Source organism: Ammodytes marinus (assembly GCF_949987685.1).
Source record: "Ammodytes marinus genome assembly, chromosome: 23".
In the NCBI taxonomy this organism is placed as follows: domain Eukaryota; kingdom Metazoa; phylum Chordata; class Actinopteri; order Uranoscopiformes; family Ammodytidae; genus Ammodytes; species Ammodytes marinus.
The window spans coordinates 9,258,912-9,286,095 of NC_137227.1; the positions used below are offsets into that span (position 1 = coordinate 9,258,912).

The 27,184-nt window shown below is 40.1% G+C and overlaps 1 protein-coding gene across 1 annotated transcript; it reads left to right on the forward strand.

The window, feature by feature from the left end:
- The first annotated feature begins 1,708 nt into the window (after positions 1-1,708).
- On the forward strand, positions 1,709-26,333 carry ache (acetylcholinesterase (Yt blood group)). Its single transcript, XM_080051962.1, has 9 exons — positions 1,709-1,838; positions 17,284-17,799; positions 18,462-18,685; positions 18,777-19,037; positions 22,146-22,368; positions 22,803-23,048; positions 23,328-23,520; positions 23,957-24,135; positions 26,188-26,333. Exons 2-9 carry the CDS (start codon positions 17,367-17,369, stop codon positions 26,307-26,309), a joined length of 1,881 nt encoding a protein of 626 aa, XP_079908088.1. The 5' UTR covers positions 1,709-1,838; positions 17,284-17,366; the 3' UTR covers positions 26,310-26,333.
- The last annotated feature ends 851 nt before the right edge of the window (positions 26,334-27,184 follow it).

The window sequence follows — 27,184 nt, forward strand, 5'->3', positions numbered from 1 at the left end:
CTTTCCCTCTGGAGCCCGGAGGACACAACGTCCATGATTTACAAAAAAAAATTGAAATGTAGACCTGTCAGACCACAGCACACTTTTCCATTTTACGACAGTCCATCTCAGATGAGCCCAGGCCCAGAGAAGTCTGCAGCATTTGTGGATATTGTTGATATGGCTTTCACTTTGCATGGTAGAGTCTTAACTTACATTTGTGGATGTAGTGACGAATTGTGTTTACAGAAACTTTTCTTTTTCTGAAAAGTGTGAGTCTGAAGTGTTCCATGGCCCATTAGTGTATCGGCTAAATGCTACAATCTTTCAAATTGTGATAGAAGTGTGAAAATTGGCATGAGCAGTCTCCATGGGTTACTTGGGAAGAAATTTGTCCGAGACAAAAAAAAATGTAGGGATTTCCTTTATCAAATCATGTAATTTTTTAATGCAGTGCCACCTGAGGTCATGAGCATTACATTTTAATTTTTCGACCTTCACCCTTACGTGCAGAGATTTCTCCGGATTCTCTAAATATTTTAATAATGTTATGGATTGAAGATGGTGTAATCCTTAAATTCTTTGCATGAATGTTGTTTTTAAAAAATGTAGACTATTTTCCTATGCAGCTCTTCACAATGTGGTGAACCTCACCCCATTATTAGTTTGTGAAAACTGAATCTTTACAGGATGCCCCTTTAATATCCATTCATGATAATATCACTTGTTACCAGTTAACATGTTTATTTGAGTAATGTTCAAACAGGTTTTTACTATTCTACAGCTTTCCCAATCTGCTGTTGCCCCTGTCCTAACTTTTCTGAAATGTATTGCTGGCATCAAATTTAGAATGAGCATATATATTTACAAAAAATAATTTAATAGATAAGATAAAACATTAAATATATTGCCTTTGTATTGTTTTCAACTTAAATGTATATCAAATCTGATTTACAAATGATAACATTGTGTTTTATATAGGCCGTAGTTTTAGGCCTACACCCTATCTTTTTTGGAATCGGGCTCGTAACATGATACCACCTCCCAAAAACCACAAAGGGGCTAAACAAAACCAAAGGGTGCTATGAATGGTAGAGCTGTGGTAGGCCTACTAGGAGGATAAACAAACAAACTTTCTGAAAAATAAAAGATTGTATGAATTAAAATTGGCCTTCTGAATGTAGGTCTAGGCCTACCAGACATTCAGTGGTTTGTGAAATGCTGTTATTCTTTTTTGATCTGATAGTGGAGCTGTTAACATTGAGCCATACAATGCCTTTTAGGCCTATCTGTAAGTTTTTGTTTTTTAAAGACATTTAAAACATTTATAACAACAAACATAACACATGCATTAGGTACTACAACTGCACTATTATCGTTTTATAATGCAATGTTTTTGTTAATTTCCTTTCTTTCACAATTAGTGAAATTAGGTAGGCCTAAGCAATGGCTATGAGTACTGGCTGTCAAACCCCTTGGTTGGAAAAATTGGCACACAGGCACTTCCATACTGTTTGACAGGAGAACTCAAACATGGGTGTTCTCGCGAGAGGAGAGGTCTGTACTATGTTTACAACGGTGGTTTACAAGCAGTATTTATTAGCAGCAGTCTCCCCCTGCCGTCACTGATTTTAGTCCGGCCGAGCGAATGTTCAGTAAACGCGCCACTGCTGGCTGCTGCTTCAGGGAGAAGACATTACCGACATTTCGTATTTGACAGCCGGCCAGAGTCACCTCTCCGTCGGGAAACGTTTATATTCGCCCGAGAACTCCAGCACGGGGTCGTTGTTTGAGCGAGGAAAAGGAAGAAATAAGCTAGCGGGTCGACGGCTCCTGTTTGTTGCTCAGGGGGTAGCCAGGTAAGAGAGAAACACAGCTGCTGCTGCTGCTGCTGCTGCTGCTGCTGCCGACCCTTTTTATTAGCTCATTACGTTAATGTAATTCGATAACCCGTTTGAGTTTAAATGCAACGGCATTGTTTAACAATAAGAACCTAATAAGAACGGCATTGTCACAATAAGAACCATAGCCTAATGAAATACAGCTTTAGTCTCTGAATTTGCTGTATCTATTATTTCCACCCCAAAAAACACCCTGTAGCGCGTGTGCCGTTTTAATCTATTTATCTCGTGCATGACGGATTTGATTCCCTTTAAAGCTTTGCTACATCAACGGTAGCCAGGTTACTAGCCATGTTTCCGGGCTCTGCAGATCCAGCACCAAGTCGGACTGTGCCAGTCCAACATGGACAGAACGTTACCCCAAATGCCATTTAATGTATTTACAATTTAAGGATTCTCACGCTTATTTACCAATCTACCGAACTCATATGGACATAAACTCTGAATTGACAAGTGTACATTCGGCTTAAATGTAGCCCTTGACAACCAATCAATTAGCCAAAGTAATAAAAAATGTTTGACTTGATAGATGCTTCTCTCTATACTGCCCACACGCTATATAAGAGAACGTCTCGTGATATTACATTTAGGCACACAGCTATACGCGCACCTGTTTTGCTAAGTTTATATTGTTAAAGAAAAAAAAAATTGTACTACACAGCAGTTTGGTTAAATGTTTTTCATGAGGTTGGGGCATGTAGGCCTACACAGCATGACAGCCTTTATATATTATGTATAAGTGTATTATAGCTGGAGGAGACAATTCAGGGAAATCGACGTGTGTGTGTGTGTGTGTGTGTGTGTGTGTGTGTGTGTGTGTGTGTGTGTGTGTGTGTGTGTGTGTGTGTGTGTGTGCGTGTGTGTCTTTGCGCGTGTGTGTGTGTGCGTGTGTGTGTGCTTTCGTGTGTGTGTGCCTGTGTGTGTGTGTGCCTGTGCGTGTGTGACGTGCCTCAATTGCGAGACACATGTGGCTGCTGTGTGTTGTTGGAGTCTTCACTTTGGCTGGCTCTGTATTTCCTGCACACACACACACACACACACACACACACACACACACACACACACACACACACACACACACACACACACACACACACACACACACACACACACACACAGTCAGATCGGCCTATGCATTCGTTCTGTTTTGATCCTTTTCTGTAAAAATCTGCATGTTGTTGCGTATTGCATAACTGTTTGAGATACTGAGACCTCTGTACTACATTTCTAACGAGATTGTGCATTCCTATTAATTATATATAGTTCATATTGCTAAGTTTTGGGGGTGGTGTATTGGGAAGTTCTGCTTTCTACTTTCCATTTAGCTGGTTGAATATAAAATAGCCCATAGTTTAACACATTCATTTCCACAGATAAAACCCTTTTAAAATTGTGTAATGTGGTTATTACTTATTCAATATATTATGTCTAATTTGAAGGAACACAGGAAGCCTTCGTCCGGCCAGATCTACAATATTTTAGAAGAAAGTTGGAATAAGCAGATTTTGAACACCCTTCTGAACACAACATCATATCCTAGTATTTGACACTATTTATTGATTGATATTACATTGCTACTTATTTAGTACAATTGCATGACACCTTTATCCAATGGTAGTATTGTCGCTGGATAATATCATTATTTTCTGGCAGAGGCCTTTGTAATGGGTCCGCCTGTAGTAGCACACGCAGCATATTGTGACAGTTATTTCATTACAGAAGCTGTTGTTATTCTGTTTAACCTCTCAGACACTCAAACAACGATGTGTTTGGCAGCTCGGATCTCCAACTGTGTTGCGTATTGCATAACAGTCAGTGCTTTCAGGGATGCAGCATGTTGGCCGAGAGCAGGGAATAGACGAGGCGATGTTGGTGTTTGTGTGGTGGTGGTTCAAACTTCCCTCCTCCCTCTTTGCTGCGGTTCGCTGCAGCCTGAATTATTTGCCTCTGAAAGTCATTACGGTAAATGCAGTTTTGACAGGCGGCGGTGCACATTCATTATCTACATCCTCAGTGGAGTGACTTCCAGTTTAATCAATGCTGCAGGTTTTGAATCATTTATCAAAAGTGTATGTGGAATTCTGATGCTGCATTTTGCATGATCCCCTCTGTGGTTTTATGTTTGCCACGGTTTGGGAGTTTGACCACCTCAGAGGATTGAAGGATAAGGCTAGTGTGATTGTATTTTTCTTTTTTATTATTTTTATTGTCAAAAAATCACCCAAAAGACCTAAAGCAGGGTATGGGTCCATCTCTCATTAATCTCTCAATACATTCTGATTTCCAACACTGTCTGTGAAACATAGCACCAAGATAAGCTTGGTCCATACGGATGACATCGATCTCAAAGAATGTCTCACAATAATAACCAAGCAGGTCAAAATAGTTAATTTGTTGAGGACTATTTTAGGCAGCGGATTAGACCATTTTTTGTTGCTCTAGTCACTATAGCCAGATATGGTATACTCACTAGACTCTGTTATGCACTAGACTCTTATGAGTATATCTGGCAGCAGGAGGTTGTATATGGGATTGAGTCATAATAAACTACAATACTATGTGTACATGCAGGAACATACCAACCCAGTGGTATTCTTTATTACATGATACAAATCTATTAATTGACAAATTGTATAATTATTAATCCAATCGAAAATCGATCCAATGGAAAAGCTGAAATGTGATCAGATAACTTTTAAACAACTAGGCCCTAGTAATGCTCTTGTAATGGGCTTTGCTAGCCTGGAATCATTTCTCCCTTTAAACCGGCTATCAAAATGTCTCCTAATGTTTTTTCAATGTTTATGATCGGGTTGATGATGGCGGGCTGCTTGCGTTGTTTAGGCGGCCGCCTTAACTACAGTATAATGCGCTGTGGTGTAACCAATGCCATAACGGACTCCCTCACAAATTAGATTTAATAATTTAAGATATGTTAAGAATCTGTATCTTCCGTTCAATCCATTCTGAAATGAAAAAAACAAGTTTGATTTAAAATGTTATTCAAAATATGTTTGTATTAAAAAAAAAAAAAAAGATTATGAGACAAACAGAAAATTTGAAAAGGTTAAACGCTAGACCCACATCACCAGTGCATTAGATGAACCACACGCTGGTTTAACTTTGGCAACACAGCCAGCAAAGCAGCCCAGACATCCCATTTCCCGCAGCAGCTTCCTCCAGCCTATCCTGGGGGATCCCCAGGCTTTCCCAGGCCAGCCCAGAGATATAGTTTCTCCAGCGTGTCCTGTCTGCCCCGGGGTCTCCTCTCAGTCCGACCATTGGGTGCAGAGGCTGCAGTAATGCGGCACTGAGTCCCATGCCCAAGCTCTTGATTTTCCAGTCGGTCTTCATTTCCCACCCATGTCTATCTACCCGACTTGGAATTCTCTCAGTCGCATAATGGTTTCCTAGGTGACCTAACTGTACTACAGCATTACAACGCTTAGCAGAGGAGAATCAATATACTGCACACAAGCATTTGAGTCTGCATCGGTTTTTGCTTTTGGCATTTCCAGTTTTGTTTTGCAGCTCGCTCAAGACGACGCTCAATGTGCATGCTCACAACTTTCTTCTTTGGTGTTTGAGATGACACGTTATCGCCACCTACTTGCCTGGCATGATTTTGTCTGTATTTTGCGTTTTAACTTTTAATTTCTAAAACGGATATGGATTGAACAGAAGATACATGGATGGTTGAGGTCTCTGTCTTAAGTCACTAGAAGTACCAGCTATTTGCTTAATCTTTATAATATAACAATCTCAGTGAACTTGATTGAAAAACAATAGGATTTTCCACCACAGCTTATACATTTTTATTTATCTTGTGTAGCCTCTCTCTTTTTTGTATTAAAACCAATAAAAATGGTTATTATGCGATATAGCTAAATGTCATGCACTGACTAAAACTTATCTAATTTTCACTCCCAAATATACTGGCCTTCTGCCCCAAATACTCACTAGAGCGTCAAATGTGTATTCATCCATCATTGGTTTCCTGCTTTTTGATTAACATTGGCTAAAAATTACAATCAATTACAATGTTTTTGGATATCAGTTAGCATTTTTTATAATGAAACTATATTTGTCCGTCATTTTTAAGCATGAATTAATTAACTTTTATAAAGGTTAGATAATAAGGTAGGCTACATAAAAGCCCGCATTTGCAAATGTTTTCTTTTTAAATGCTAGTGTGACGAGGCTTTTATGAAAACCCCAACCTCAGTAGATTTAATTTAAGTTTAAGCTTAAAGCTGTCAATACATTTTTTAAACAAGCCGATAAACCTACAGCAAGCACATAGTATGGTATAGCTAATCTTTTAGAATTCTGCCTACAGCAAACAATGAATATCACATTGAGACTGCAATACAACTTACAATGCACCTAGTTACTACCTACTAAGCCTAATTAACTATTTAAAAACTAAATTATTATAGCTTTTAAAACGTATTTTCTTTCTTCTGTTTATTTTATCCTCGGTTCTGTTCATTTTTACCCAAACCCATATATTTCATGAATTTGGGATGATGATAACCATGCAGCTTTTTGCATGTTTATAAGTAAAATTACTTTTTCCTATGACTTGCTAATCTGTCTTAACATTGACAATGAGAGCTTCTAATCAAAGGTTTCCATAGCCCAATGTTGTGTATTTTATAATACCACCATTATCTCTGTCCCTGAGGTAGCCTTCGTTACTAATTGCAGGATTATATCTGTGCATGATGACAACCACGATAGTCAGAACTGGTTGAGTGGTGTTGGTTATGTCTGTCCTCTGGCATCATTCAGTCTGTCTGTCCTCCATCTCTGCAATGCAGAGCACTACTCATTTGATAGCTTAAGCCTTTTAACTCTTCCGTTTTGTTGTTGCAGTTATGCTTCGTAGCATCTTTTATCTTTTCAATGTCATTTGGGTGTTTAGGTATTATTTGACGACATGGGTCTCCTTCAATTGATCTCTGTAATAAAGCTACCCCTGGCTGATCAAAGATCTGTGCTGTATTTACACGATTGCCAGCATTTTAGATAGGGCCCGACCGATATTGATTTTGGAGTGCCGATGCCGATTATTTTCAGAGAAAAATTACGATTACGATTAAATCGGACGATTAAATAAAATAATAAATCCCCAAAATATATGTTGAAAAAAGTTACTTTTTTGAACGCTTAAATATATACAGGTCCTTCTCATATAATTAGCATATTGTGATAAAGTTCAATATTTTCTGTAATGTACTGATAAACATTAGACTTTCATATATTTTAGATTCATTACACACAACTGAAGTAGTTCAAGCCTTTTATTGTTTTAATATTGATGATTTTGGCAAAAAAGTAAAGAAAAACCAAAAATCCCTATCTAAAAAAATTAGCATATTTCATCCGACCAATAAAAGAAAAGTGTTTTTAATACAAAAAAGTCAACCTTCAAATAATTATGTTCAGTTATGCACTCAATACTTGGTCGGGAATCCTTTCGCAGAAATGACTGCTTCAATGCGGCGTGGCATGGAGGCAATCAGCCTGTGGCACTGCTGAGGTGTTATGGAGGCCCAGGATGCTTCGATAGCGGCCTTAAGCTCATCCACAGTGTTGGGTCTAGTGTCTCTCAACTTCCTCTTCACAATATCCCACAGATTCTCTATGGAGTTCAGGTCAGGAGAGTTGGCAGGCCAATTGAGCACAGTAATACCATGGTCAGTAAACCATTTACCAGTGGTTTTGGCACTGTGAGCAGGTGCCAGGTCTTGTTGAAAAATGAAATCTTCATCTCCATAAAGCTTTTCAGCAGATGGAAGCATGAAGTGCTCCAAAATCTCCTGATAGCTAGCTGCATTGACCCTGCCTTTGATAAAACACAGTGGACCAACACCAGCAGCTGACATGGCACCCCAGACCATCACTGACTGTGGGTACTTGACACTGGACTTCAGGCATTTTGGCATTTCCTTGCGGCACCTGTAGCCCATTTCCTGCACACGTCTGTGCACGGTGGCTCTGGATGTTTCTACTCCAGACTCAGTCCACTGCTTCCGCAGGTCCCCCAAGGTCTGGAATCGGCCCTTCTCCACAATCCTCCTCAGGGTCCGGTCAGCTCTTCTGGTTGTGCAGCGTTTTCTGCCACACTTTTTCCTTCCCACAGACTTCCCACTGAGGTGCCTTGATACAGCACTCTGGGAACAGCCTATTCGCTCAGAAATTTCTTTCTGTGTCTTACCCTCTTGCTTGAGGGTGTCAATGATGGCCTCCTGGACAGCAATCAGGTCGGCAGTCTTACCCATGATTGCGGTTTTGAGTAATGAACCAGGCTGGGAGTTTTTAAAAGCCTCAGGAATCTTTTGCAGGTGTTTAGAGTTAATTAGTTGATTCAGATGATTAGGTTAAGAGCTCGTTTAGAGTACCTTTTCATGATATGCTAATTTTTTGAGATAGGAATTTGGGGTTTTCATGAGCTGTATGCCAAAATCATCAGTATTAAAACAACAAAAGACCTGAAATATTTCAGTTGGTGTGCAATGAATCTAAAATATATGAAAGTTCAATTATTATCATTACATTATGGAAAATAATCAACTTTATCACAATATGCTAATTATATGAGAAGGACCTGTATATACCTTTTACTGTCGAAAATGTGTACAGGAACGTTTTCTTTATTGCAATACACATTGTCTAAAAAAAATAAAGTGTAATAATTATGTCTAAATTTAGACATTATGCATTTTATCTTACTGCACCCAACCCTCTGGAACTCCCTCCCCCCAAACATCAGCATCACAGACTCAATAAACTCATTCAAAAGTCAACTCAAAACTCACCTCTTTAAGGAAGCATAATAACACCTGACCTAATTTTTTCTGTATTTTGTTTTCTTTTTCTACATTTATGATTCTCTATGATGTAACTTTTCTTTGAATGACCTCCAAAAAAGCGCCATATAAATTCTATCAATTATTATTATTATTATTATTAACAGTCAAGCGATGACCAATGCCTCTGCTATTGGTTGCAGGGGGAACTTTCAAGTGTAAATTAATCTAATGTATTACAACACACCTGCTGCTGCTATAAATAGGCTATAGCATTAATGCTATTCATTTAGGCTACCTCCATGGCAGCAATACATTTCACACATGATTGCTTGAAGAAAAAAGAAAAAAATCTGCAAAAAAACGGCCGATGCCGATAATTACGAAAAATGCGATAATCGACCGATATAATCGGCCGGCCGATAAATCTGTCGGGCCCTAATTTTAGACAATACACATGCATACTAAAACATTCCTAGATAATGACTGATCAAGTTAACTGATAACTACATGGCAGCGTAGTGTCTTCCATACACTGATATTCCACTTTTCCCCCTAAGAGACAGATGACTTGCACCCGCCCCCAGTGAAACCAATCCTCCTGTGAACTTCATACACAAATTCCTCAGTCTAATTTGAGAAGTGACACACTTCTCCCACCCAGTCTCAGGCCCCCCACTCAGTGTCTCCCTCTGCCCTCCTCTCTTATTTCCTCACCCACTGGAACTCCTCCTCTTCCCATCACCCCCTGCCTGTTTTCAATTCATCTATTCCACTTCCCCCCCCCATTTTCCTTCAAAAATATCAGAAGTCTACTTGGTCTACTTAAAGGAATAGTTAAACATTTTAGAAAATACACTTTATTTGCTTATTTTGTATAATCAATATAAATCTCACAGTGTGAATGAATTTACCCCCTGTTTACCGTACAGTGCACTATATTGTATGCTGTTTCCATTTCATTTGAGAGTCCAAATGAGTGTGTAAATGCATCTAGTATAGTGCTGTTAAAAACTATCACAGTCGAAAGCAAAAAGCCGTGTCAAGGGTACACTAGTTTAGGGCTGCAACTAACGATTATTTTGATATTCGATTTATCTGTCGATTTATTTTCTCGATTAATCGATTATTAATCGATTAGTGTTTTGGTCCGTAAAATGTCAGAAAATGGTGAAAGATTTTGATAAATTTTCCAAAGCCCATGTTGACGTCCTCAAATGTATTGTTATGTCCAAAACACACAGATATTTCAGTTTACTGTCATAATAGGATTAAAGAAACCAGAAAATATTCACATTTGAGAAGCTGAAATCAGAGAATTTGGAAATTTTTTATTAGAAAATTACTCAAAACGATTAATCCATTATTAAAATAGTTGGCGATTATTTTAATAATCCATTAATAATCGATTTGTCGATTAATCGTTGCAGCTAGTTTCTTCTACAATTCCACATGCAATGCCCTGCATTTTATTGAGCCTGAAATTATAGCATTAATGAGCCATAATTATGTTGATCAATAAGTCCCAGAAATCTAAATTTATTGTTGAATATTATTGCTATAGAGTTAAGTAATTCATGTCTATTAAATTGCATGAGTAGACACAACAAATATTCATGCGAGGTTAAAACATGAAGAAAATGCTTGATATGAGCATCAGTTCAGTTGGTTTTACAGAGTTTGATTTTATATTCTTAACTACCTTCGCATGTTATGGTATACTGTATATCGGAAGCTTGAGGAATGGCTTTCTGTTTGATTTCAATATATTCATCCTCCATTACCCTCCCACTCCTGACACATTACACTGCAGTTTGAGAGCAAAACATACGGTATGTATTGTGATATCTGTATCGTATCGTCAGTTTCAAAAATTGATATTTAAGAAAAAGAAAAGTTAAAGTTTCAAACTGGTTGTGAGCTACAACGCTCCTGTTGCAGTGCAGCCAGTTGCCCTGATGTACTGCGTTTTGAATTTGAATGAAATAGCATTGACTCAATTTGTCTGTTGAATTATCTATCAAATGATGTGATATGATAAGATCACCCAGATCGTACCAAAGCAACTTGTATCTCAGCTGTTTTTGCATCTTCAGTGAACTATGTGGAATATTGCAATATATCGCAATATGCATCTATTGCAAAGTATCGTGATATATCATGGTGTGACATCGCATCATATCGTTAAGGCCTTGCCAGTACCCAGCCCTAATGAACAAGCCTTCAGACTAAACCACTCTGGCTCAGCACCAATTTCCTCCTTCCCTCCCCTCTCCCTTTCCAGCATCCTTATTCTCTACTTCTACGCAGCCTCACTTTCTCTGCTGTTTCACCTCCTCACTGTTGTTCTTGCCGTGCAGCTGTCGCAACCAAGCAGCTATTAATAATTGTGACCCCCTCCTCCATAAAAAACACATTTCCTTCTTCCATTCCTGCATTCTCTTTTTCTTCCCTCTCTCCCACATCAGGGTCCTCCCTCACTTGATTTTCAGCTCTCCTCTTTCATGAATAAAACTACAAGAATATCATTGAATTCCCTGCATATCTGAGGCTATATATCTACGTTTCTAAGTGTTATGCTGACAAATAGTCTTGGGTTCGTATTTCCGTTTCCATTTTGAAATCAAATTCGAATTTGGCAAAAGTCCCAGATTTGCTAGGGTCTGATGCTTACAAATCTTTTAAAACGTATCTCTCCTCATTGGTGTTATTAGCAAGAATCACTTACAAAACATTTTATGAAATTGCTTTTATGACACTTTTGGCTGCTGTCTGGTTAAGGTGCTCCTTCAAGCCGATGTCTGTACTTAGCTTTATGTAGTTCTCTCTGATGAAATGATAGAGCTTCTTGCTTAATGTTATTTTTTGTAGAATCTACCACCTAAACATTTAAGGCCTATCAACGGGATAATAGAAAAGGAGTTTTACTTATTTATAACTTTAGTAACTTGCAAATGTTGAACACTTGACCTAATTCGATTTAAGGTGGAGTCATCGATTCTGGACAGAATCAAAATCAATTTTTGTCAAAATCGGTGAATATCTCCTCATCTCCACTTCTTGTTCGTACGGTGTGTGTTGAAAAAAAATCTAGCGTTATTACACAGCCTAGGCCTAAGCAGGCACCACCTTTTAATATGAGACTTCAAAGGATTCAGAGGCGATACTGGATTCATATTTGGTAAAATGCCTGCCCAAGCCACAATGTAGACATGTATCAACACACAATGCTAAATGACTGTGATTCTGAGATGACTGAACATAGGGACAGTGATACCACCAAACCAACAGAGCCACATTGTGGTCCGTCTGTATTCTAACAGTTATTGCAAACAGTGTGCCTATAAAATGGTAGAAGAATGACATCATTATTATACACTTTGAGTGGGTGTGTCAGGTCGTGGCTATAGGCACATCAGCTTTCACTCCCGTTTTACAGCAATGCAGTGGCTCTGAGTCCAGTCCAACTACTGTAGATACTGACATGTGAGACATGCAGACGAGATGGACGGAAATACAAAGCAGCGTGAATATAAATACAGTACCAAAAATATGCCATCAAGTGTAGATGACGTCACTAGAAGTCAGGACCTTCAGCAGCTGCTTCAGCATAAAAGCCTTATTATTAGGTTGTTCTAGTGAAAGGCTTCTAATGTTAAAAAGCATAAAGCAAAGGAGAACGAATGAGATAAGAGAATTAGACATTAGAACAGGAACATGGGTATGAAACAATAATCTACCAATGTTACAGCTGTGCTCCCATGCAGAGTTGTACTGATATTCATATATTTTTCACAGTCCTCCATGTTGCCCGCAACTAAAGTGTGCTTCACTGTACCAGTGGAATAGGGCATCTGAGTCATAATTCCCCTACTTTAAAAGTTATATTGTAAAATACGAAATTATATCGTATTCCTATCTTTTAAGTTCTGCGGTATTTTATCCATTATGTCCTGAAGCTATAGTGCGTAGTTTCTGGCACCGCAGCCCCATGAGTAATTCTGTCGGCTAAACTCTCAAAAGTATCTAAAGTATATTAAAAAGGCTAACGAGTTAAATCAGAAAAGTCAACTCCTTGTTTTACCAGAAGTCTCCCCAAAAGCCATCCATCTTATTTGTTGAGCTCCATTATCTCTGTCTTGAGCACCTAACACAGGTCAAGGTTTGACTCTGTCCACCGTACACCACCTTGCTACAATGAAGTCTAATGTACACAGTGTCTTAGCTCGTTTTGTGTTTGCGTATAAATGTGCAACAATGCCCGGACACAGTTGTCGCCCACCTGTCAGGTTGGAATTAGCTGTTTATGTTTCGCAATGTATGGTTGTCATAGTGACAGGATTATCTTGGAGGTGCTGTAAGGGATAGGGGGCAGCTGTGTGTGTGTGTGTGTGTGTGTGTGTGTGTGTGTGTGTGTGTGCGTGTGCGTGTGCGTGTGCGTGTGTGTGTGTGAATTGATACTATTTCTGTACAAAGTCCTTCTCAGTTGTATAGAGATATACAGAATCTATTTTTGGTGATGTCACCGTTCTCTGTCCCGCACACACATTCAAACAAACTGGGAAGTGATCAATGGACCTTGAATAGAATGACTTATTCCTTCACTTAAAAAGCTAAAGAGAAGATTGATTCCCTTTCTCCTTGTCTTTGTTGAGTTCCTCCCAAATAGTCATGTAAGAAAATGTAAAAAAAAGAGATTACCCAGCCAGTATTGTCTGTGGGGTCATACTGTGCCTAACATATTCATATTATATACCATTATACTGATTTTTGCTGATATTGAATCTGCGTTCGGGATGCTGCCACTTCAAACAAACTGCAGTGTGGTATATTCATAGTTTAAAGATAATTAACTTTGGCCCCATAGATTACATGTATAAAAAAACAACTAAATAAAAAGACCAACATAAGAATTTAGTCAAATGAATTATCCAATACAGCACATTTCGGGAGGTTTATTTTTACTATGTTCAACTGGCTGACCATACCTTTTAACCAATTTAAACATGTTCCCTTATTCTTCCCCCAGCACCCACAAAGTATAATGTTCATACAGTCTCTTTTTTGTTTTTAGGTTTCCTACTATGAGGAGATACATTACATGTCTTGCACTGGCCAAGTACCATATTAATCTATCAAACGAGGTGGCATTTACTGGGGTTTTACTCTGGTGCCTTTTTATAGTGCCCCTCATGACCACATACCTGTCGCAGGCTTTGTTTCCGAGTACGGAGGCTTTGAACTTGTCTGCATGCTGAAAGAGAATAACTCCTTCGCAGTGGAAACTTTGTAATAGAGATCTCAGCAATCGTGGGTTTCAATATACTACATAGCCTATTTGAAGTTCCTCCAAAAGGGGACAAGTCATTCTAGAAGGTTCTTATAATGTGATTGTACTGTGACATAAGAAATATGTCTACAGAAAATATGCTCTCTTTCCTTTCAGCTATCGGACTTAAAATACATTTTCCATCAAACTAGTGTCTGGATGAGTTCAGGCTGAGTGCCTGTCGCTGCAGCCCGGGCTTCATGTCCTCCCCCTCTCTACACCGTTTCCTATCTTTCTCTCTGACTGTCCAATAAAGTATTAAAAACATAAATACAATTAAGGTGTCTGGAATGAATAGTGTACCATGACTTAAAGCTGGTCATAATCTAGCAAACATATCAACATCTTAGGGCCTTGTGAATTTTCTGATAATTTGGCGATAAAAATGTAAACAAGCTGATGTTGGACTAACATTGGGCTGAGTGTTGGGTGGAGTCAATATGAAGATTGTGAAAATATCCTGAAGAAAGCAGCCTGTATTCAAGCAGACGTTTTTCTGGAGTGCTTTGCCATTTTTGCTTCTTATGTTATGTCCCCAGCAATGGAGAACACCCTCTATGTTACAGTGACTTCTAACTAAGAAACTGCGGGATTCTGAAATAAAACAAATTATATTAATTGGATTTGTTTGAACAGTATAGGATGAAAGTTTTGTAAAATGTGGTTGTTGAAGAACGATGTACCTTTTAAAAAAAGCTTTTCCCCACAAGATTACATGGCGAGATTGTTGCATATTGTTGCTCTTATACCATACCAAAGCTCTTAGCCTGAATTAGTGAACAAGACTGTCACAACAAAAGTGCTCCTTAATGTATGTTGTTTTGAATTTCTTGTTGAATGCATTCTTTGTTGCTTTGATCTGTGTTTTTGGTAAGGTTTGAATAAATTATCTAGTTTGAATGAATACTGTTTGGTTAGATTTAATTTAATTGTTATCTCTCCCTTTTTGCTAACGAGTTTTAAAATCGTTCCAAGTAGAAACAACACAAATAAATACAAAAGTATGTTTTAATACAGACTCATTTCAAGTTGTATGTATGTGATTGTATGCCTCAAAGGGTTAAGATGAGATTCAAATTATTGTCTAATATATTGTTCAGAGGCTATATTGTAATATAATATAATGCAGTTTATTTACGTAAATAAGTGAGGAGAAACCATAATGTTATCACTGACAGAAAGAAAGAAAGAAAGAAAGAAAGAAAGAAAGAAAGAAAGAAAGAAAGAAAGAAAGAAAGAAAGAAAGAAAGAAAGAAAGAAAGAAAGAAAGAAAGAAAGAAAGAAAGAAAGAAAGCATTGTAAATATGAATCACAATTCTTGTGTGAATCTTTTTCCCCCCGAACCCAAGTCTTCTTCAACCCTAATTGAAATGGGATAAGTGAAAAAATCAACTTTTATGGTTTAACAATGTAGCATAACAAATGTTTTGCAATACCAACTATTGCAAAACATTTGATACCTTGATATTGATATCAAGTAATCAGATAAGATTGGGTATGTGATCAATGCAGTGTGAGCAACATAGAGAGTATTCACGATTACTCCAAGGTAGCACTCCATTCCAACAAACTGTCTTTGGATACTTTTTCTTCTTCTCCTTGTCAATAACTCTAAATGGAAGGCCTGATTCATCTAATTAAGGTCTCTGTGTGTTGGATGTCCTCCAGCTCATTGTAAAGCTTCCTTGCCGGCGGAGTATCAGAAACCAGATCTGAGGTCTTTGTGAAGTGGGTACGCCTGCAGTAGATTGTCTGCTTTCAGTCTGGCAAGGGTTCTAGTGTGCAAATATGGAACTTGGAGATTTATTCTTTTGTGGTTTGTTCACTGCCTGAATTGCCACATGGCTCAAATTTTGTCAATAGCTTGTTGTTGTAGCCACTTGTTGTGTTGATTGGCCTTGATGATGGTCTTGGCTAGCCTGGCTATCGCCAGACCGATGGGTCTGTAATCAGCTTTGTCATTTCCGACTTGACGTCAAGGGACGTACATCAAAATGCCTCAGTCAGTGACTCAGTACGCAATTGGATAGATCTTAAACCAACCAGATCAATGATCCGCTGTCGCTTTATTATCGACACTAATGGTTGGAAATATCCTGTTTCTTTTTATACCAATTAGAATTAAGTTTTGGGATTTTTTCCCACTCTGAAATCAGACCCAACTCAGTTGTGTTTGAAGGAAAGTTGCCTACTACGGATGCCTTGCCTAGCCGTCTGTTTTTGACCATGGCTTTGCAAATGTTTCTAAATACTTTTGAAATCCCAAAATGATTCTCTAAATTATGGGGGCATAAAGTTGTTACTAAGCGCAATTTCAGGTTTTTTCGTGGCATTTTGCCCCACGCCCCTGCTAATTTCCTACTCTGAAGAAAACTGGGCCAAACAGGGGTTCAGTCCAGACTAGTCTGCAGAGCGAAATCAAATCACTGGCAAACTCGGCTTGGTTCATCCAGGCTAAATCTTGGCATATGGTTTTGCAGCCATGCTTGTGACCATGAAGTGCCAATAACTATAGAGATCTATAAAGGGATTAACATGTTGTCAAAGAACTTCGCTTGCTGTCTATTTTGCTCCACCAGTTTATTGATCGATCAATCACACTGTATGTTTGCTGCTTGCTAATTAATCAGAGCAGCACGTTGCAATGCCAGGAAAGAATAAGCTTTTACGAGATTGGACAGTTTAAGAAAAATGGCCCATTCAGGCACAATCAGGTTCTGATGTATAGGAATAAAACTCATCGTTGCACCGATAGGTCAGCACTGACCAACTTTGCTTACTAATGTCCTGGGAGAAACCATTACCAAATGCCAGACATTAAAAAAATACTGCAGCTTTTGAAGGACAAACACATTGGACTGATTTTGTTGATTCTCTAGATTATTCTTATTTAGATTCAGGAGGTAGTGGGTTGACCATTGGCTGGTTCATCCCAATCTCCTCCTGTCCACATGTCAAGTGGGTGAGCCACTGATAAGGGTGTTGAGACCAGCACCTTGGATGGTAGTACATGCATGACCCGAAAATAGTGTTTAAAGATGTGGTTTGATTCTGAATGAATTCCATTTGTGAATAATCCTTTTGTTTTGTCTGCCTGTCTGAACCAATCTATAAATCTACCATGATGACACTTCCTACTTCCTCTGTGCTGCCATCTCTTTCCTCATTGGATTTCTCCCTCCCTCTTTCTGTCTGTTATCCACCACTCTCCTTTACTGTAATCACATTACTATGTCTCTCTCTCTCTCCTTGTCTTCAGAGCAGAGGGGAAGCAGAGCAGTCCCCGCCCGCTCCGTTTGGAGAGGGAATCACGACCACGGCTCCAGCCACACAGACTCCATTATGCAGACCTACATTCTTCTCCTCCTTTCCCTAATCCTCCTCCTATCTCTCCTCATCCCGACGTGCTCAACCCAGAGTGAATCCGACCTCATTGTCCAGACACGTAGCGGTCTAGTCCGAGGAACCCGCCTGCCGGTGCTGGACCGCAACTACGTCACCGCTTTCCTGGGCATTCCTTTTGCTGAGCCGCCAGTAGGGAAGAGGCGTTTTCGTCCCGCTGAGCCCAAGCATTCATGGAAAGGGGTGTACGATGCCGATGCCTACTCGAATGCCTGCTTCCAGTTTGTGGACACCTCGTACCCAGGCTTCCAGGGCAGCGAGATGTGGAACCCCAACAGAGAGATGAATGAGGACTGTCTGTACCTGAATGTGTGGGTGCCTTCTTCATCTAGACCACATAATCTCACTGTCATGGTGTGGATCTACGGCGGAGGTACTTGGTCACGACTTACTCAAAATGAGTCAAAATATAAATAGGTTAGACATGACTAATCTATCCAGTGAGGACATGGGGTCAGCAGTTGATAGCAAACTACAGAAACAAAGCCCCTTTGAAGAGCCTTCACACTATCCAGCTAAAAATAGCAATATATAGGTAGGAGGAAATGATAACACTACAGCATGCTGTGGAAATGGTCATTAGTAATGTGTACAGTATTGAGATACCAATGAGGCTGTACCCTTTATTTAAAAATTCCAACTAGCTATAATATGTATATAGTATGTCTGTAAATCTATCTATAAATCGTCTGTTAAAATAAAAAAAGATCCCAAGGTAAAATTACCTCAGATGAGGACTTTTGGGATTTTGACCCAAGGCTAGCCTTGTCCAGTTGAGCAAACCCTGAATCCACTTTTTATTTTATTTTATGTTATTTGGTGACATGAATAGACTTATGACAATAAGTCCAATAAATGTGGCTATTTTTCACAAATATGGTAACGATAAAGGTTGAAAACAAAGTGAACAACAATATATATAACTGAAAATTTGCTTAGCATTATTTCAAACCAAGACAGCACCTAAGCCCTCTGAAAACTTAGGGAAAACCCTGCAATGGGTTAATACAATACTGTGATATTTAACATTTCCAGGGTTCTACAGTGGTTCTTCTTCTCTGGACGTGTATGATGGGCGGTACCTAGCCCACACTGAGACAGTCATAGTTGTTTCCATGAACTACCGGATTGGTGCCTTTGGTTTCCTTGCTCTGCATGGTTCCTCTGAGGCTCCTGGCAACGTAGGTCTGCTGGACCAGAGGATGGCTCTGCAATGGGTTCAAGACAACATCCATTTATTTGGGGGAAACCCAAAACAGGTTAGTTTCATACTCTTTTTGTCTTGATTTGTCTATCCTTTTGTTTCTACTCATGATTTTTCTATTGTTTCTCTTTTTACTCGTTAAACAGGTCACTATCTTTGGTGAGAGCGCTGGTGGTGCTTCAGTAGGATTCCACCTCTTGTCTCCTGACAGCCGGCCAACCTTCACCAGGGCCATCCTTCAAAGTGGTGTCCCCAACTGTCCCTGGGCCTCCGTCAGCCCAGCTGAGGCCCGTAGACGTGCAACACTGCTGGCCAAACTTGTTGGTTGCAACGGAGGCAATGACACCGAGCTAGTTGACTGTATGCGCAGTAAATCTCCACAGGAACTCATTGACCAGGAGTGGCAGGTAAGGCAGACCACGTCCTTAAGCAGTCACTGAAGTTAACTACAGTATCTCACAAAAGTGAGTACACCCCTCATATTTCTTCAAATATTTCATTATATCTTTCCATGGGACAACACTGAAGAAATGACACTTTGATACAATGTAAAGTAGTCAGTGTACAGCTTGTATAACAGTGTAATTTTACTGTCGCCTCAAAATAACTCGACACACAGCCATTAATGTCTAAACTGAAGGCAACAAAAGTGAGTACACCCCTAAGAAAAAATGTCCAAATTGGGCCCAAAGTGTCAATATTTTGTGTGGCCACCATTATTTTCCAGCACTACCTTAACCCTCTTGGGCATGGAGTTCACCAGAGCTTCACAGGTTCCCACTGGAATCCTCTTCCACTCATTCATGACAACATCACGGAGCTGGTCGATATTAGAGACCTTGCGCTCCTCCATCTCCCGTTTTAAGAAGCCCCAAAGATGCTCAATAGGGTTTAGGTCTGGGGACATGCTTGGCCAGTCCATCACCTTTACCCTCAGCTTCTTTAGCAACCCACTGGTCGTCTTGGAGGTGTGTTTGGGGTCGTTATCATGTTGCAATACTGCCCTGTAGCCCAGTTTACGAAGGTTGAATGCACGTTTTCAGCGTCATACCAAGAGGTTGGGTTTGGAAAATTGACGTATGAGTGCTGCCAGCATTGCTGCAGGGCTTGAAGGGGTGGGGGGTCAACCTGTCAGTGCTCAGACCATACGCCGCACTCTGCATAATACTGGTCTGCATGGCTGTCGTCCGAGAAGGAAGCCTATTCTAAAGATGATGCAAAATAAAGCCCACAAATAGTTTGCTGAAGACAAGCAGACTACGGACATGGATCACTGCAACCATGTCCTGTGGTCTGATGAGACCAAGATAAACTTATTTGGTTCAGATGGTGTTAAGAGTGTGTGGTAGCAACCAGGTGAGGAGTACAAAGACAAGTGTGTATTGCCTATAGTCAAGCATGGTGGTTGGAGTGTCGTGGTCTGGGGCTGCATGAGTGCTGCCAGCACTGGGGATCTACAGTTCATTGAATACCAACATGTACTGTGCCATACTGAAGCAGAACATGATCCCCTCCCTTCGTAAACTGGGCCGCAGGGCAGTATTGCAACATGATAACGACCCCAAACACACCTCCTAATGACCAGTGGCTTGCTAAAGAAGCTGAGGGTAAAGGTTATGGACTGGCCAAGCATGTCCCCAGACCTAAACCCTATTGAGCATCTTTGGGGCTTCTTAAAACAGGAGATGGAGGAGCGCAAGGTCTCCAGTATCCACCAGCTCCGTGATGTTGTCATGAATGAGGGGAAGAGGATTCCAGTGGCAACCTGTGAAGCTCTGGTGAACTCCATGCCCATGAGGGTTAAGATAGTGCTGGAAAATAATGGTGGCCACACAAAATATTGACACTTTGGGCCCAATTTGGACATTTTAACTCAGGGGTGTACTCACTTTTGTAACCGGCAGTTTAGACATTAATGGCTCTGTGTCGAGTTATTTTGAGGGGACAGTAAATTTACACTGTTATATAAGCTGTACACACGCTACTTTACATTGTATCAAAGTGTCATTTATTCAGTGTTGTCCCATGAAAAGATATAATGAAATATTTGAAGAAATGTGAGGGGTGTACTCACTTTTGTGAGATACTGTACATCACCTTTTAGGCCATGACACACTGGCAATTCCCAATGGAATGCAGCTTTTCAGGTCCACAAACAATTAGCTTTAGATGTTGTTGTAATAATCTCTCTCCCAGTCCAAATGCCAAATCCAGATACAAATTACAAGATCAATAGTCAACCATTGCAGATGATTGTTTTAATGATGTTGCAGATGTGCACAGGCAATGTAAACACCTAATTTCATATATTGAAGTACAAAACAAAGAATAACAATAAAAAAAGATATGACATTTCCGTTGATTACTATCAACACAGATTGAGTCAAGATAAACAAGAGCACCAAATGTGGATTATTCCATTGTCTGTTTCTTTTTATTAGAAGAACCAGACTGGAATACCTTTGTTTGACTAATCCAGCAAGATAATGCCTGACACATCATATTAACATCAGATATAGTCATTGATTAACAACATTGCCCATAACAATATCATACAGCCAGATAAATCAATTGTTACATCTAACACAACTGCTTTCGCCTGCTGTTTGTTGACCACCACAATGTCCGGCTGGTTAACGAAAGAAAAGAAGAAAAAAAAAACAGATCCGTTCAGTTGTGCTGCCAGGCGTCCATTGAGTGCATCCAGCTTGTTTAGCCAGTAGGTGTGGATCATATCCAGCCCTTGGGATGCCCAGCTCTTCATGTTAGACACTAGATCCAGGAGGCCTCCCATCATGATTGTTACTGATGGCGCCGAAACAGCTTGTTGCTAGGATGATTTTGGTCCCTGATGATCCTAGAGTATCCTGGAGTCCATGCTGAACCTCAACGGCCTACGGTGGAAGAAGAGCCATTGTCTTGTTGTCTTTGTGATGGTGTTGATGTATTGAGTCTATAGGTCTGGTCCTCGCTGATCTTTAACCCAGAGGAACGTGAAACTGCTGCCTCTCATCCATAGCCCTATTATCGGTGGTGGGAGTATGTCCTTCTCTCTTACGGTTCCAATAATCCACAATCAGTTTCTTGTGAAAATCTGTTTTGATAGAACTTGAATCAAATTCTGTTCACTTTAAATCACATGTATTGCAGTGTGGACAGTTCAATAAGATGTCAGCATTCTTTTTAGCCAGCAAGGAGTTGCAAAACATATTTTAGGTCCAAAGTTTTCCAAATGTCTCATGCAGTGGGATGATTTAAGAGCCATGGCACATCCAAGATGGACTGTTGTTTAAGGTAATTGGAGTGCTGGCATAGACGCAGGAGTCCTTTAATCTTATTTTATTTTATAAGTGGATTAAAAAGTGTCAAATGTAATTGTAATTAAAGGATTTTTTTTAATTTAAAATTACTCTGAAGTGTAATTTACCATTTCTTTACATGTGTTTGCATGTCATTTCACAGTCGCACAGATCAACTCAATGGTACATTTGAGCTTGTCATCCTGTTCTGAACAGGTCATGCCATGGTCAGCCCTGTTCCGGTTTTCATTTGTCCCTGTTGTTGATGGCGAGGTTCTGCCTGATACTCCTGAGGCCATGGTCAACTCAGGCAACTTTAAAGACACACAGATCCTGCTTGGGGTTAACCAGGATGAAGGCTCCTACTTCCTGCTCTACGGAGCACCAGGTTTCAGCAAGGACAACGAGAGCCTCATCTCCAGAGAAGACTTCTTGGAAGGTTATAGATGTTTTAAAATTCTGTTTAAGAAAATGCTTTGTTGAAGCAGAATTTGTGATTCACAAAAGTAGCACAAAGTTCCAATAACACTTACAAACATTTAATTTCTCACAGTGTGAAATGACAAATGGTTTAGAGCAAATGATCCATACAGCAAATTTCAGTTGTGCAGTTCTTAAAATTTGCAACAAAAATTACTATATATTAAATAAATGGTGTGAGTGCCACATAAAACAACAACCACACCACAAATCAGTAAGGAAAGCAATAGTTTCTAAACTGAACATATGATTGTAGAAACACAGAGTTCTTCGTAAATATTCTGTTAATATGAGTTATCAGGGAGAATTGTAGAAATCTCCACAATCAAATTCCACTTATGCCACTTTTGTCATTTTATAATGCATCTAAAATCGTAATTCTCACTCTTCCAGCTGTCAAGTTGAGCGTACCACATGCTAACGATATTGGTCTGGAGGCAGTGGTGCTGCAGTACACTGACTGGATGGATGAGAATAACGGGTTGAAGAACCGCGATGCCATGGACGACGTTGTTGGCGACCATAATGTAATTTGCCCACTGGCTCACTTTGCTCGCTCCTACGCACAGCACAGCAGCCTCAGGGCTAACATGGGAGGAGCCAACTCTGGGGTGATGAACAGTGGAGGAAATTCAGTAGGTAAGATATGCCAGCGTGTGTGTTCCATTTCACCGTCAGTGGAGTGTGGTTCTTATAAGTTGAAAGATAGATAGTTGCCTGTCCCTGTCCGGGGGGTCCCCTTCATATTATACCTCCGTATTAAATATTTATATCTTAAAAGTTGCTCAGGCTTGTAAGAAATTATCAATAAGTGACTCTGCATGTTTAGTACATTTTTGATTTACAACGAAGGATTTAACCAGTATATGTAAATGCTTAGACAATAGACAATTAACCACTCTCCTCCTGCTCCTCAAGGTGGGACCTACCTCTACCTGTTCGACCACCGAGCATCCAACCTGGCCTGGCCTGAGTGGATGGGTGTGATCCACGGCTATGAGATTGAGTTTGTTTTCGGCCTGCCACTGGAGAAGAGACTCAACTACACCTTAGAGGAGGAGAAACTGAGCCGACGCATGATGAAATACTGGGCCAACTTTGCACGAACTGGGTGAGGGACTGCAGACTCTAACAAATGATCTGCTGTATACTACAATGAGGAGTTGATAAAACTAGGTTGCTGAGCCACACAGTACATGAAGTGATCAGTTAAAGAGCAGACCAGAGGTTACACCAGGCGTCAGCAACCTTAAGCACGTGTGCAGTAGCAGTAACTTACCCACTCAGCAGGATTGCTGAATTGATGCCCTGTACTCTGGCACACATTGACTAGAGTGAAACTTATCAGCTCCTCTGCCATGGCAGAGGGGAGACAGTTAGTGTGCGTCAAAGGGACAAATTAGCAGCAGACCATTAAAAAAAGAACATGTTATGCTCAGACTTTAATTAATCACGAATAACAACAACAGCCCTATTATTTGTATACATACAATTCAATGTTTTGTTCTAACTGTATGTTTTTCACCTCCCTCTCGTCTCTCTGTCAGAAATCCCAATGCCAACCATGACGGGCTGGTCGACAGCAAGAGGCGCTGGCCTCTGTTCACTCTCAGCGAGCAGAAACATATTGCACTCAATGCTGATGCAATGAAGATCCACAAGGGTCTGAGGAACCAGATGTGTGCTTTCTGGAACCGCTTCCTGCCACGCCTCCTCAACATCACTGGTAAACACTGGCTGCATTCCAATACCCATACTTTCTGCTACTTAGTATGGTAGAAAAAAAAATATTTAGGATGTCCCAATTCTTGTGGTCAGATTTAGTATGCTTAGTCTACTACATCTGGCGAGATTTTTAGTGTTGAAAACAGCATGGTATTTGGGCGATTCTGACCCACAATCCAGTGCGCACCGGAAGTGATGTCACATCAACGGAGCCTCCGTATGAAACAACTGGGTGTGCGACATATAGATATAAAAGCAAAAGGCAAGATCAAGGCGCAACAAATATTTATCTTATATATTCAAAATACCGTATTGGTCCGAATATAAGACGACCCTGATTGTAAGACGACCCCCCCATTTTTCAAAACTCATATTTGCAAAAAAGATTTGAAGACCAGATCTTGTTTTTATAAAGAAATGATTTCTATTTATTTAAAAAATGTAAGAAAATAAAAAAGCATAGAACTAAACACTTTTCTTCTTTGCAACTAAACAGTAGTGCAAATAGGCCGAACTCTGATGTGTAAACCACAGACTATTCCTCACACTCCTCTGCCCCTCTGCGTCTCTCCTATGCTCTGGTTCGGGCCGTGGCATAGCCATAGTCATCCTCGCTGCTGTCCAAGGCATTTGAGACGCAGTATTAATGTAATGCTCATAGTTAATCACATAGCCTAGTGCTGAAACGAAAGCTTCTCTCTGAAAAAGTGTGAGGGGTACGGCGGTGCGCTAAACTTGTTCTGTGAGTTGCTGGATAGCAGCGCTTCACTCAGTAAAACATTGTGACGGTGACATGCACAGTGAGACCTCGCCAGTGTGAGTCGCCGAGCAGAAAAACTCTGTGGTATAAGGCTAAAATGATAACTGGGGTTTCCTGCAGGTTAACGTTATCACCACCACCGCATGGACAGCGTTTAAAGAAAGTTATTTATTTTATTTTAAGGGCTTTGATGCCAATGATTAAATCTGAAAATTATGGCGGCAGCTGTGGTGTGTAGAAGGACAGCGCAGTTGGCAATCTCTCCTCAGCACTACAACTGCTGCATCAAAAAAGCCACAGTAAAAGTCGATCGCTTTCATGCCTCTGACACGTTGAATTGCAACATAATAACATCGAGGCTTTGAATTCAGTGCTGGGGATGTTGAGCTCTTTGGCGATTTCCCGTGGCTCTTTTTTCACTCAACACACAGCATTCTCTCTCCCAGCACACAAACGCTTGTCCCGTCCGCTGCCGCACAGCCAGTGTTTTCCACCAGAAAAAACAGGAAAGGAAACAAGATGGACACAGGCCCTTAAGCTGAATGATCGCTCTGGTAATGGGCAGTCCATTACAGGATGCCGAATGTTAGACCCTGAATATAAGACGACCCGACTTTATACAACCTTTTTGCGGGGAAAAACCCTGTCTTATATTCGGACCAATCATAACATACACTTAACAAAACTCTATGTTTGATAGAATCCTTTATTTTGCATATATATAGATGGAAAGATGGATGGATGGATGGATGGATGGATGGATGGATGGATGGATGGATGGATGGATGGATGGATGGATGGATGGATGGATGGATGGATGGATGGATGGATGGATGGATGGATGGATGGATGGATGGATGGATAGATAGATAGATAGATAGATAGATAGGTAGGTAGGTAGGTAGGTAGGTAGGTAGGTAGGTAGGTAGATAGATAGATAGATAGATAGATAGATAGATAGATAGATAGATAGATAGATAGATAGATAGATAGAGATAGATAGATAGATAGATAGATAGATAGATAGATAGATAGATAGATAGATAGATAGATAGATAGATAGATAGATAGATAGATAGATAGATAGATAGATAGATAGATAGATAGATAGATAGATAGATAGATAGATAGATAGATAGATAGATAGATAGATAGATATGGCATATAAAAAAAAGATAATCTGTGGCCAAGACATAAACCACAGGACAACATTAGTTTGAAAAAACAACACCTCCAATATGTTGTTAAAGCTCTCAACTCCTAACCATTCTTTTCCACTGTGTCTTCTCTCAGACAACATAGACGAGGCAGAGCGTCAATGGAAGGTGGAGTTCCACCGCTGGTCTTCCTACATGATGCACTGGAAGAGCCAGTTTGACCATTACAGCAAGCAGGAGCGCTGCACTGACCTCTGAGAGATGAAAGAGAGACGAAAGAATACCGGGGAGGGAGGAGGGAGGTAGAGAGAACTAGCTATGGCCATTTCCCCTCCATAGCCCCTCAGTGAAGTGTAACTTTACTAAACCTTTTATTTTGTCATGTTTTTTCTGTTTCACTACACACAACACAGGCACTGTTGATCTTTATTTATATTATTTATACTATTTATTTGTGTGTTGTTTTCTGAATTTGTGTGTGTCTCTGTGGAAATGAAGGCCTGTGGAGGGAACTTGCCATTAACATGGGAGGAATATTAGAAATTTCAAAGATGTGTCATTACCTCGGGTTTGTTTGTGTGCGTGTGTCGTGTGTGTATGTGTGTGTGTGTGTGTGTGTGTGTGTGTGTGTGTGTGTGTGTGTGTGTGTGTGTGTGTGTGTGTGTGTGTGTGTGTGTGGCTTAAAAGCCTCCTGTTTAACTCAAATCTGTACAGGAACATGCCACTGGACCACACACACACATGTATCTATGTGTTGATCTCATTAACTCATCTTTTGTTTTCTGAGGATTCCTTCTTTCCAACATATCAGGGTTTTGTTTTTTGGACTCAACAACACTGTTTTTTTCCGTTTCACTTTTTCTTTCAAAGCCTTTTTAGTCTTGTTCTTGTTCATTGTTACTACTACGACCACTATTTCCATTACCTGTTGTGTTCTGCTTGACTTTGCTTTGTGTGTTTCTCTTGTGGTTAAGCCATAGGCTGCATTACAACCAAGTATGTTGTGTGATAAAGCTCCAAGGAAACATTGGGAAAACCACTTTATGTTAGTTTGATGTGACGTGTAGGTTTGTAAGTTAGATCCTTCCACTTGTACTGCAGATGGTGCATGACATGCAGCCCAACTAATTGGT